We start from the raw sequence: 13,634 nt of genomic DNA, 5'->3' as shown, positions 1-13,634 counted from the left end.
AACCTCCGGTTTGCCTAATATTTTATTTATATCCGATGGGATGTATTTTATTTGTTTTTGTTTCCTTCGGGAACCTTCTGGGATTGATACTCTTTATTAGTTCTTCGGAAGTTGTTTTGGACCTGTTAGTCCTATGTTAAAAATGTCTGTTTTCTGTTTTTTCCCCTATGAGGGAGAATTTATGCAGCTTGCCGATTAAGAGCCTAGGTGCAGGCTGGTCCTGTCGGGTTCGTTCGGTCTTGCGGCTGTTCAGACACGTAGCACTGTTCTGCTCGGCTGGTTTGGTAGAAACGCTGAGTGCTCAGGTTATCATTGTTTTTCATGTTCAACTAAGCATTCGAGAGGTCCTCTAGGTCTTTGAGACGGGAAGGATTGTTTCATTCCTTATAGCCTTCAGTCATAGATGGCCGGGCAGGGGAGTTTTCCACTGCGTCACTCTATCTGACATCTGATTTCATCAGAACTTAGAGTTTTCCTCCCCCATGTGGTGGAGGGTTGGAGGGCTTAACGCCCCTTACCGCAGTTGAGCGGTTTGGCCTTCATTTTTAGGCCTCTGGATTTGTCCTTTTGGGCTTGATCCAACAGCTTGTACAGGATAGCTGTCTAGCATGCGGAAGGTTTGCAGTTTGAAACCAGTTGCAGCTCTTGACACCTTGCAGGTGTACGCGTAAGCTGTTTATAGTGTATCTAGATGCAGCTCTTACTCTTCGACGTGTACTGTCTGTCTCAGTTATAAGAGACCTTTGGGTCTTCTTCCATTGTCTCTGGGTGAGTTGGCGCTCCTTTTAGGGATCTGTGTTTCTGGGTGATGGTTGTTCCTTGCAGGGAAGCTCGGGGTTTTCCGGAGCTGAGTAGGCTTAGTGCCTTTCTCTTCCTTGTGCCCTCTGCTTGTGTGGAGGTGATAGGGAGACTAGTCCTGCTAGTAGTATTTTTTTTACCTTGAGGTATCCCTTGGTTGTCCTGAGGCTCTGAAGTATCTTCATACGACTTCTAGCCTTGCTCCTTTTTCTTCTAGCCTTGCTCCTCCATCCATTTTTTGTAGCTATACCTGGACCAGCCGGTGAGGAGGAGGCAGCCAACACAGGAAAACAGTCCATGCAATCAAAAGGACATTACCTTTTTGTTTCTTCCCTTTAAAGGAAATTGTATTTACTAAAACAACATTAATGCATTTGAACTGTATATTTTCTTGTTATTATTACCAACATATAGATGTAAACCATCTTACTGTCTATTATTTAGCGCCCCCTCATTTGTGATTAGGTCACATTTTTTTATATTTATATATTTTTATTGGAGCGTTGGACTTTAGCTAGGGGTGGTTCCTTCCTTTGGTTGGGGATTTCGAGTTCTTCTCGCTATCCGGATTCTCTGGATATGCATCCATATCTCTTGTGTCTGGCTTTTTGGCCAGTTGGGGTGTTTAGTTCTAGGGTAAGGTTTGCCTGAACTATTAGGTGCCCGGACCTGTTTTTCTCCCTGAGACTTCCGGTTACTGAAGCTTCGCTTGGCTTTTTTCCTGACCCAGTCTTGTGTGGTTTTGGAATCTTGGATCTATAGGCTGGTCGGGGTGTTCCACTGTAGTGGGAACTTGGGTTATGTCCTTGCTCCATCTACCTAACCTGGTCATTGTTGGCCAGGTTTTCAGAGTATTTTTTACTCTTTGCCACAGAGTATCCCATGTCATCTGGTGGTTAGCTCTGTGGCTTGCGCCTCAAGGGTTGTTGGTTCATACCCAGCTGCTGGCGGTGGATGTCCATTTTCTGGTGCACAGTAAGGGTTGCATTCCCCTGGTCAGCTTGCCAGTGTTCCCGTGGATTCCCTGCTTTGCAGGCGAATGGGTTGGCTGTGCCTCAGCTTGGCAAGCTACTTGTAGGGGGGTCCTTTTCTATGACATCTGTGTTGGGAATTTCTCTACCCATTAGCCAGTGACTTCGGGCCTTTAGACAGTTGTTGCCCTTCCGGCATCATCCCTTTTCTTTAGGGGATATTCTCCTCCCTATGGAGATAGAGTCCTTGCTTGGGGCTTCTCCTGGATGGGAGGCGGAAAGGTGGGATTGGTTCCCCCTGGGGTCTTGCTGGCTCCAAGTCAGACTTGTTGGGCCTTTATTTTGATAGATCCGTAGGTCTATGGCCTTGTTGTCTGTTTTTAGAGTCGGGTTGTACTTGTACTCTGTGGGGATGGCTGTGCTATCCTTATGCTCTTTCCTGTACCTGTTTCATGATTCTTTTGTTCCCCTGTCTTGGATCCCTGAGGCTGGGTTGGTCCAGCTGGGTGTGGGTCTGCAGGTCAGGATGGCCGAGCGTTCTAAGGAGCTGCGTTCGGGTCATAGTCTCCTCTGGATGTGTGAGCTTTGTTGAGTCTATCCTGTTAGCTCAGTCTGCTAGGGTATACATTTTCCTTTCAACTTGCTCCATTGATTTCAGAAGAGGGTTTACTCTTCCTTCGGGTTCTAAGGGTATACACTTCTTCTCGGGGGGCCTCGATTGAGGTTTTGTGTTCCCCTTTTTAAGGACCTGTGTGTAGGTTCGGCGACTTAGGTTGTCTGGAGCGTGCCCTCTGTCTGGGGGTTGCTTTTGCGGTCTGTTTCTTGCTTGACTGCTTCTTCTTCCTCGCAAGTACCCTCTGTGACGTCCTGTTATGGACTCTGTGTTCTCAAACTTGGGGTTTTTCACTTAGCTGTATTACACACTTTTTCATGGTCGAATGCTTTGGTATTCTATTGTCAGACACTGGTAGGACTTTGCCTCTTCAGTTGCAATCCGTGCTTGCAGGATGTTGGAGAGGCATGTGTTCTGTCTCTGTGCCCGGTCTTATCCCGGGTTTCGCTTGGTATAGGCGTGGCCTCCTTTCCCTGTTTGGGCCCATTTGGGTCTCTGTGAGCTGGGCTCACTCTTGGAGGTGTTCTTTTTTGTATTAGGGGACCTTTCAGTTTCATTGGTTCTCCTTTGCCTTGTCCCTTTCGGGGTTTTGGCTGGTGTCTCCTTCATTTGTGGGGGGTGAGCGGTAGGGGACCGTCTGTTGGGCGACGGTGTCTCCTAGAGGACTGTTGGCTTAGTCGAGTCCGTTGCGGTCTGTAGTTTGACTTCTGGACTAACTGCGAGTCAGTGTCATTGGGGCTTTTCCTCTTAAAATTTTCTCGGCTTTCGGACAAAGTGTTTTTTTTTATTGGGTAGAGGTTCAGGCCTGGTTCCCTCAGTATGGGCTGCCTATTGTACCCTCCCGTCTTGGCATTCAGTGTCCTCTATAACTTGGACTCTTTCCATTTAAGAAGAAAAACATATATTATGCTTACCTGAACTTTTCTTCTGATGGAAAGAGTCTACAGCTCCCCACCTGTAATTTCATGTGGGGTGTCCTTATTATTCTTCTGGCACCTTTCACCCTGATATTTATTCTTCTGTTTCTTGTTCCTCTGCAGAATGACTGGGGGATGAGGGGAGTGGGAGGCGTATTTAAGCCTTTGGCTGGGGTGTCTTTGCCTCCTCCTGGCCAGGTTCTTATTTCCCAAAAGTAATGAATGCAGCTGTGGACTCTTTCCATTAGAAGAAAAGGAAATTATCAGGTAAGCATAATTTATGTTTTTCTTTTTAAGTTAGGTTATATATGTGTGTATATGTATATTGTATTATATATATATATATATATATATATATATATATATATATATATATATATATATATATATATATATATATATATATATATACACGTTAGTAAATAGAGGACCTGCACTCCAAATCTGAAATCTTGAGTGAGCAGCCACCAGGGTGCAATATCAAGAATCTTTAAAGGTTAAAATAGTCCCATGACATTTTGGTGCCAACCAGCACCTTTATCAAATGGATCAGATGGTTCCTACAGGCAGATAACAGAGCCTGACATCCAAAGAGAAGGCAAGTTAAAAACATGGGAAAATCGCAGCTTTATATACATAGAGTCTTGCTTAATTGTAAATTGGTAACGCTGTGTGTTTGCACGTCACGGAGACCACGCCCCTTCCGGATTCATAACGAGCTGTAATAGTTGCAACCAGCATCAACAAAGCTTGGATCCTTAGTAACGGAGTTGCGTGTGGCACATGGCTAATTAGCATAACAACTGCTGTATGACGTATCAATCCAGGAAAGCGACTCTATGTAAACCTGCTTAAAGCCCATAACGATGTTTAAAATAAAGCACTGTTTGCAAAGGACATAATTGATGTATCATGTTAGAAATATTAATGCATTATATAATCTAGGAATAGAGGGTATGATTTAAACGTATAATGTAAACACATAGTAGAAATTTGAGTTCACATAGGAGTTTGATCACATAAGCCAATCAGATTTAAAGAAAAACAAAGTGATCAGGTAGAGAGTGGGCATCCGCTGGGGACCAAATGGGCACCAAACCAGCAATTCATATGTATCTCACATTATACAACCCCATTGTTAAGATGGAGGACTTCATCCTATAAAGGGGCCCTAATCAAGCTGTCTTTTATGGTCTGAGGAAGGGGTTAAAACCCTGAAACGTCATATTAAAGTGGATTATTTACTTTCAATACCGTAGAGTGCCTTGATATTTTGTGGGGTTTAGATGAGACTGTTTAAAGAGCACCCTGGAAGCTAAAAAAAAAAAGTTTGGGAGCGCTGGTCTATATTTTTCTTTGTTAAAAAAAAAAAAATATATATATATATATATATATATATATATATATAAAACAAAGAAAAATATATATATATTTTCATTAGTATGTATTAATGCATGACAAACATGGTGTCGGATTTGTATTTGTTCGTTTGAAAGTGGAACACAAAATGATCTGGATTTACACACACACACATGGACCATAATGCTACCAGTTTCTGTATTTGATATCACTGAGTATGATGAAATCTTATCTGAACATGAAGAAGAAATCTACAGTTTAATATGTTTTAGGATATATCTTTCTAAATTTAATGTTTTGCATGAGGAACTTGCTCAGATATTTGTTTTTTCTATTTTTAGGTTTTGTATCAACAGTTCAAATTTTTCTTGAATCTCTATTTTCTGGTAGTCGCTTGTTCTCAGTTTGTAACAGCATTAAAAATAGGCTACCTCTACACCTACTGGGCACCTCTGGTAAGTAGAATTCATGTTTTCTAGGCATGATAATTTATGGAGATGTTTATTATGAACAAATTAGTACTTAGAGCTTTAACATTTTGAGTGTGTCCATTAATGAATCTACAAGAAACTTGCTTGTTACTTAAGAATAAAGTGTGATTTCTGCCTCGTTGCAAGTCCTTAGCCATATTACCGTGTTTATTTTATTTTTTTTCAAATATTTAGATTAATGCAATTTCTTTTCTTTCATTGAAAGTCTCCAACATTATGATTTTATGTCAGAAAACAATTGTTTTGGTTCCTTCATTTGTTCTGAATTTCGTTTTTTAACACCGTGCTGTTAAAACTATGCATGTTTTGTTTTTAATGTTAACTTTTTTCCTAGTTAAATTATTAAATTCAAGTTGATTTATAATGTACAGTAGATAATCATTATATACATAAAACTTGTTGAAACTATAATACCATTTAAAAAAAATGTTTCTAGACAAAAAAGAAATGTGCATACTAAAGACTAAAGGTTCTATTTATGAAGCTGTCAACTTGTTTCATTGGTCATCTCGTGGCAGAATCTGCATGCGGATGATACTTCAATGTTAACAGTCATTCCAATTGAAAACAATAGGACATTTCTCTTGTTAAGTGTAGTCAGTCCACGGGTCATCCATTACTTATGGGATTATATCTCTTCCCCAACAGGAAGTTGCAAGAGGATCACCCAAGCAGAGCTGCTATATAGCTCCTCCCCTCACATGTCATATCCAGTCATTCTCTTGCAACCTAACTAAAGATAGGTCGTTGTGAGAGGTCTGTGGTGTTTTTAAACTTAGTTTATTTCTTCAATCAAAAGTTTGTTATTTTAAATGGCACCGGAGTGTGCTGTTTGTTCTCAGGCAGCATTAGAAGAAGAATCTGCCTGCGTTTTCTATGATCTTAGCAGACGTAACTAAGATCCACTGGCTGTTCTCATACATTCTGAGGAGTGAGGTAACTTCAGAAAAGGGGAATAGCATGCAGGGCCCCCCTGCAAACGAGGTATGTGCAGTAAATTATTTTTCTAAGGAATGGAATTGACTGAGAAAATACTGCTAATACCAATGTAATGTAAGTTCAGCCTTAAATGCAGTGGTAGCGACTGGTATCAGGCTGATGAGTGTGTGTACACTGAAGTATTTTTCTAGGGAATGGAATTTGACTCAGAAAATACTGTTAATACTGAAGTAATATATGAGCCTTAACTGCAGTAAAAGCGACTGGTAGCAGGCTTATTAATAACACTTCATAGCTTTTAAAACGTTTACTAGCATGTTAATCGTTTTTTGTGAGGTACTTGGTGATAAAACTTATTGGGGCATGATTTTTACCACATGGCTATCTTTGTTTTCTGCATAGAAACAGTTAACTGAGCTTCCCCACTGTTGTAATATGAGTGGGAGGGGCCTATTTTAGCGCATTTTTGCGCAGTAAAAATTCAGTCACAATCTTCCTACTTCATCCTCCATGATCCAGGACGTCTCTAGAGAGCTCAGGGGTCTTCAAAATTCATTTTGAGGGAGGTAATCAGTCACAGCAGACCTGTGACAGTGTGTTTGACTGTGATAAAAACGTTAATTATTAAATTGTTATCCGTTTTTTGGGTACTAAGGGGTTGATCATCCTTTTGCTGGTGGGTGCAATCCTTTGCTAACTTAATTCATTTACTGTGAAAATTTGGTTGCTATAACTAATTTGGTTCATTGTTATTTCAACTGTGACAGCTTTTTGTGCTTCTTAAAGGCGCAGTAGCGTTTTTTATATTGCTTGTAAATTTATTTGAAAGTATTTTCCAAGCTTGCTAGTCTCATTGCTAGTCTGTTTAAACATGTCTGACACAGATGAATCTCTTTGTTCACTATGTTTGAAGTCCAATGTGGAGCCCCATAGAAATTTATGTACTAAATGCATTGATGTCACTTTGAATTAAAGTCAATCTTTACATGTAAGGAAATTATCACCAGACAACGAGGGGGAAGTTATGCCGACTAACTCTCCTCACGTGTCAGTACCTTCGCCTCCCGCTCAGGAGGTGCGTGATATTGTGGCGCCAAGTACATCAGAGAGGCCCATACAAATCACTCTGCAAGACATGGCTACTGTTATGACAGAAGTATTATCTAAATTGCCAGAATTAAGAGGCAAGCGCGATTGCTCTGGGTTAAGGACAGAGCGCGCTGATGATGGGAGAGCCATGTCCGATACTGCGTCACAATTTGCAGAACATGAGGACGGAGAGCTTCATTCTGTGGGTGACGGATCTGATCCAGGGAGACTGGATTCAGAGATTTCAAATTTTAAATTTAAGCTTGAGAACCTCCGCATATTGCTAGGGGAGGTATTAGCGGCTCTGAATGATTGTAACACGGTTGCAATTCCAGAGAAATTATGTAGGCTGGATAGATACTATGCGGTACCGGTGTGTACTGACATTTTTCCTATACCTAAGAGGCTTACAGAAATTATTAGCAAGGAGTGGGATAGACCCGGTGTGCCTTTTTCCCCCCCTCCTATATTTAGGAAAATGTTTCCAATAGACGCCACCACACGGGACTTATGGCAGACGGTCCTTAAGGTGGAGGGAGCAGTTTCTTCTTTGGCTAAGCGTACCACTATCCCGGTGGAGGATAGTTGTGCTTTTTCAGATCCAATGGATAAAAAATTAGAAGGTTACCTTAAGAAAATGTTTGTTCAACAAGGTTTTATCTTACAGCCCCTTGCATGCATTGCGCCTGTCACTGCTGCGGCGGCATTCTGGTTTGAGTCTCTGGAAGAGGCCATTCGCACAGCTCCATTGGATGAAATTATGAACAAGCTTAAAGCACTTAAGCTAGCTAACGCATTTGTTTCTGATGCCGTCGTACATTTAACCAAACTTACGGCTAAGAACTCCGGATTCGCCATCCAAGCGCGCAGAGCGCTATGGCTTAAATCCTGGTCAGCTGACGTGACTTCTAAATCTAAATTGCTTAATATTCCTTTCAAAGGGCAGACCTTATTCGGGCCCGGCTTGAAAGAAATTATCGTTGACATTACGGGAGGTAAGGGCCATGCTCTACCTCAGGACAGGGCCAAATCAAAGGCCAAACAGTCTAATTTTCGTGCCTTTCGTAACCTCAAGGCAGGAGCTGCATCAACTTCCTCCGCTCCAAAACAGGAAGGAGCTGTTGCTCGTTACAGACAGGGCTGGAAAACTAACCAGTCCTGGAACAAGGGCAAGCAGGCCAGAAAACCTGCTGCTGCCCCTAAGACAGCATGGAGAGAGGGCCCCCTATCCGGAAACGGATCTAGTGGGGGGCAGACTTTCTCTCTTTGCCCAGGCTTGGGCAAGAGATGTCCAGGATCCCTGGGTGTTGGAGATCATATCTCAGGGATATCTTCTGGACTTCAAAGCTTCTCCTCCACAAGGGAGATTTCATCTTTCAAGGTTATCAGCAAACCAAATAAAGAAAGAGGCGTTTCTACGCTGTGTACAAGACCTCTTACTAATGGGGGTGATCCACCCAGTTCCGCGGACGGAACACGGGCAAGGATTCTATTCAAATCTATTTGTGGTTCCTAAGAAAGAGGGAACCTTTAGACCAATCTTTGACTTAAAAATCCTAAACAAATTCCTAAGAGTTCCATCATTCAAAATGGAAACTATTCGAACCATCCTACCCATGATCCAAGAGGGTCAGTACATGACCACAGTGGACTTAAAGGATTGCCTACCTTCACATACCTATTCACAAGGATCATTATCGGTACCTAAGATTTGCCTTCCTAGACAGGCATTACCAGTTTGTAGCTCTTCCCTTCGAGTTAGCTACGGCTCCAAGAATCTTTACAAAGGTTCTGGGCGCACTTCTGGCGGTACTAAGACCGCGAGGCATAGCGGTAGCTCCGTACCTAGACGACATTCTGATACAAGCGTCAAGTTTTCAAACTGCCAAGTCTCATACAGAGATAGTTCTGGCATTTCTGAGGTCGCATGGGTGGAAGGTGAACGTGGAAAAGAGTTCTCTATTACCACTTACAAGGGTTCCCTTCCTAGGGACTCTTATAGATTCTGTAGAGATGAGAATTTACCTGACGGAGGCCAGGTTATCAAAACTTCTAAATGCTTGCCGTGCCCTTCATTCCATTCCACACCCGTCAGTAGCTCAGTGCGTGGAAGTAATCGGCTTAATGGTAGCAGCAATGGACATAGTACCATTTGCGCGCCTGCATCTCAGAACGCTGCAATTGTGCATGCTAAGTCAGTGGAATGGGGATTACTCAGATTTGTCCCCTCGGTTAAATCTGGATCAAGAGACCAGAGAATCTCTTCTATGGTGGCTTTCTCTGCCCCATCTGTCCAAGGGGATGACCTTTCGCAGGCCAGATTGGACGATTGTAACAACAGACGCCAGCCTTCTAGGTTGGGGCGCAGTCTGGAATTCCCTGAAAGCTCAGGGATCATGGACTCAGGAGGAGAAACTCCTCCCAATAAATATTCTGGAGTTAAGAGCAATATTCAATGCTCTTCTAGCTTGGTCTCAGTTAGCAACTCTGAGGTTCATCAGATTTCAGTCGGACAACATCACGACTGTGGCTTACATCAACCATCAAGGGGGAACCAGAAGTTCCCTAGCGATGTTGGAAGTCTCAAAGATAATTCGCTGGGCAGAGTCTCACTCTTGCCACCTGTCAGCGATCTACATCCCAGGCGTGGAGAACTGGGAGGCGGATTTTCTAAGTCGCCAGACTTTTCATCCGGGGGAGTGGGAACTTCATCCGGAGGTCTTCGCTCAACTGATTCATCGTTGGGGCAAACCAGATCTGGATCTAATGGCGTCTCGCCAGAACGCCAAGCTTCCTTGTTACGGATCCAGGTCCAGGGACCCGGGAGCGGTGCTGATAGATGCTCTGACAGCACCTTGGGTCTTCAACATGGCTTATGTGTTTCCACCATTTCCGATGCTTCCTCGACTGATTGCCAAGATCAAACAGGAGAGAGCATCAGTGATTCTGATAGCGCCTGCGTGGCCACGCAGGACCTGGTATGCAGACCTAGTGGACATGTCGTCCTGTCCACCATGGTCTCTGCCTCTGAGGCAGGACCTTCTAATTCAAGGTCCTTTCAACCATCCAAATCTAATTTCTCTGAGGCTGACTGCATGGAGATTGAACGCTTGATTCTATCAAAGCGTGGCTTCTCGGAGTCGGTTATTGATACCTTAATACAGGCTAGGAAACCTGTTACCAGAAGAATTTACCATAAGATATGGCGTAAATATTTATATTGGTGCGAATCCAAGAGTTACTCATGGAGTAAGGTTAGGATTCCTAGGATATTGTCTTTTCTACAAGAGGGTTTAGAAAAGGGCTTATCTGCTAGTTCGTTAAAGGGACAGATTTCTGCTCTGTCTATTCTTCTACACAAACGTCTGGCAGAAGTTCCAGACGTTCAGGCTTTTTGTCAGGCTTTGGCTAGGATTAAGCCTGTGTTTAAGACTGTTGCTCCGCCGTGGAGCTTAAACTTAGTTCTTAACGTTCTGCAAGGCGTTCCATTTGAACCCCTTCATTCCATTGATATCAAGCTGTTATCTTGGAAAGTTCTGTTTTTGATGGCTATTTCCTCGGCTCGAAGAGTCTCTGAGTTATCTGCCTTACATTGTGATTCTCCTTATCTGATTTTTCATTCAGACAAGGTAGTTCTGCGTACTAAACCTGGGTTCTTACCTAAGGTAGTTTCTAACAGGAATATCAATCAAGAGATTGTTGTTCCATCTTTGTGTCCTAACCCTTCTTCAAAGAAGGAACGACTTTTGCATAATCTGGACGTAGTCCGTGCCCTGAAGTTCTATTTGCAGGCAACTAAAGATTTTCGTCAAACGTCTTCCCTGTTTGTCGTTTACTCTGGACAGAGGAGAGGTCAAAAGGCTTCGGCTACCTCTCTCTCTTTTTGGCTTCGTAGCATAATACGTTTAGCCTATGAGACTGCTGGACAGCAGCCTCCTGAAAGAATTACAGCTCATTCTACGAGATCTGTGGCTTCCACCTGGGCCTTTAAAAATGAGGCCTCTGTTGAACAGATTTGCAAGGCTGCAACTTGGTCTTCACTTCACACTTTTTCAAAATTTTACAAATTTTATACTTTGCTTCTTCGGAGGATATTTTTGGGAGAAAGGTGCTTCAGGCAGTGGTTCCTTCCGTTTAAAGTTCCTGCCTTATCCCTCCCTTCATCCGTGTACTTTAGCTTTGGTATTGGTATCCCATAAGTAATGGATGACCCGTGGACTGACTACACTTAACAAGAGAAAACATAATTTATGCTTACCTGATAAATTTATTTCTCTTGTAGTGTAGTCAGTCCACGGCCCGCCCTGTCTTTTGAGGCAGATCTAAATTTTAATTTAATTCCAGTCGCCACTGCACCCTATGGTTTCTCCTTTCTCGTCTTGTTTCGGTCGAATGACTGGATATGACACGTGAGGGGAGGAGCTATATAGCAGCTCTGCTTGGGTGATCCTCTTGCAACTTCCTGTTGGGGAAGAGATATAATCCCATAAGTAATGGATGACCCGTGGACTGACTACACTACAAGAGAAATAAATTTATCAGGTAAGCATAAATTATGTTTTTTGGTATAAGATATGCCCACAGTCATAATTCACATTAGATTGCTTGCAACTGTTTTTACGGTGAATAAGCCATCATCCACCATCCAACACCCTGTTATTCAAAGTTATCATTTGTACAATCAATTTACATGTCTGTGTGTATGTAAGTGTCTAGATCCAAATATGCAAGCTGTTAGTTGTATACACAATAGAAGTCAACAGGAGGCATTGACAGTTGCTTTGATTATTTAAAAAAGGAGAATTAATTTAGTTGTACTGATAAGAGCTTTATCATGAAGACCTTGTTGCACATTTTTATCATTTTGGTTTCTTCATAGATGCAGAAGGGTTGAAACTAAGTTAAAGGCCACTTGTTTCTTCTCTAAGATGTAGGTCAGTTATGAGGGTCTTTCTAGACTACCAGCTTTCAAGGATAGAGAGATCATACACAGGTTCTGTCTCCAAGAATCAATTTTTACACTGTACATTTGCTTTATTTTTCTTTAAATTTGACACAATAAGGTTCTATAGTTGTTTTTTATACAGCTGTAAATAGGGCCTTACATTCCCCGAACATCTTAAATGTTCGGGGAATGTATATATTCAAAATATAAATAGTAAATATTTGCCAAGATGAGCAGAAACAACTTTAAAAAAAATAATAATACATTTAATGTCCCTTTAACAGAATTTAGAGCTCATACCTGTGTTTGGCAAAGCTAGGTAATCAACAAATGTATATATCCGCAAGGAGCTACTGTAATTTATTTACAGCTGGGGTCTACTTTTGAATGTTTAAAATGTAAAAATGTCACTGTTAATTTTCGCAACTGCCTAAACCAAGACACATTATAATTTTTATAATTCAGGTAATTTACTTTTTTTTTTGCCAATGCTCTCTTTATATTGTCTCTCTTATTGGTAAAGTAAATATTAACATTGAATATATATATATATATATATATATATATATATATATATATATATATATATATATATATATATATATATATATATCTCAAGTATAGTATGTTTCTATGTTTATGAAGGATACACTTTTTCACTTAGAGTTTAATTATAATTTTTTTTTAAATTCTTAAATTAAACTATGTATTTATGTATAAGGGTGGAAGTTTATTATTCTAAAATGATCCTTGATGATAATTATTGTCTTTATGATAGTTGTGATCCCCCCCCCCCACTCACGCAAAATGACTTTACAAAAGGGATGTAGAAGGGAAGAATTTAGTTTAATGCATCAGTCAAGTTCCTTTTAAGTACTTCATTATAGTGGGTCATTAATACATGAATGCAAATTTGTGAAAAGCTTCCTTAAAATTCATATACCTACTTAACCTTTTATGTTTCTTTATTTTAGGGTTTTGTTCTGGCTGTAACAATGGTGAGGGAAGCAGTGGATGAATACAGGAGGTTCAAGAGAGACAAAGAAATGAATTCTCAATTATATAGCAAGCTAACCATTCGAGGTGGGATATTTATTAACCTTGTTTGTTAGTAATGCCTTATTATTCTTTGTCAAAATTATTTTATCATTTTGTTTGAAACCTCTTAAATGTACACTTCCTCTTCCTAGATACTACTAGTTTATTAGTCAGGGTCTAAAAGTTACTAGCCAAGAGGGAAAAATACTAGTCCACTCAGTGTTAAAGATTGGAAAAAGTCAAATTTGTAACCTGTCCTCTGCAAGTTCTAACTTGTCCAGAACTAGTGGATTTCTTTCTTTCTTTCTTTCTTTCTTTCTTTCTTTCTTTCTTTCTTTCTTTCTTTCTTTCTTTCTTTCTTTCTTTCTTTCTTTCTTTCTTTCTTTCTTTCTTTCTTTCTTTCTTTCTTTCTTTCTTTCTTTCTTTCTTTCTTTCTTTCTTTCTTTCTTTCTTTCTTTCTTTCTTTCTTTCTTT

At 41.0% G+C, this 13,634-nt stretch overlaps 1 protein-coding gene across 2 annotated transcripts in view; it reads left to right on the top strand.

The window, feature by feature from the left end:
* ATP9B (ATPase phospholipid transporting 9B (putative)) overlaps positions 1-13,634 on the top strand; it is a 1,400,042-nt gene that overhangs the window by 201,086 nt on the left and 1,185,322 nt on the right. For both annotated transcript variants that reach the window (XM_053714846.1, XM_053714845.1), the window contains exons 4-5: positions 5,000-5,113; positions 13,097-13,205. In XM_053714846.1, the coding sequence (XP_053570821.1) occupies positions 5,000-5,113; positions 13,097-13,205 (223 nt within the window). The remainder of the gene's footprint in view (positions 1-4,999; positions 5,114-13,096; positions 13,206-13,634) is intronic.

Source organism: Bombina bombina, chromosome 5 (assembly GCF_027579735.1).
Source record: "Bombina bombina isolate aBomBom1 chromosome 5, aBomBom1.pri, whole genome shotgun sequence".
Lineage (NCBI taxonomy): Eukaryota > Metazoa > Chordata > Amphibia > Anura > Bombinatoridae > Bombina > Bombina bombina.
The sequence above is the reverse complement of the archived record's forward strand: the minus strand, read 5'-3'. Positions and strand labels throughout refer to the sequence as shown.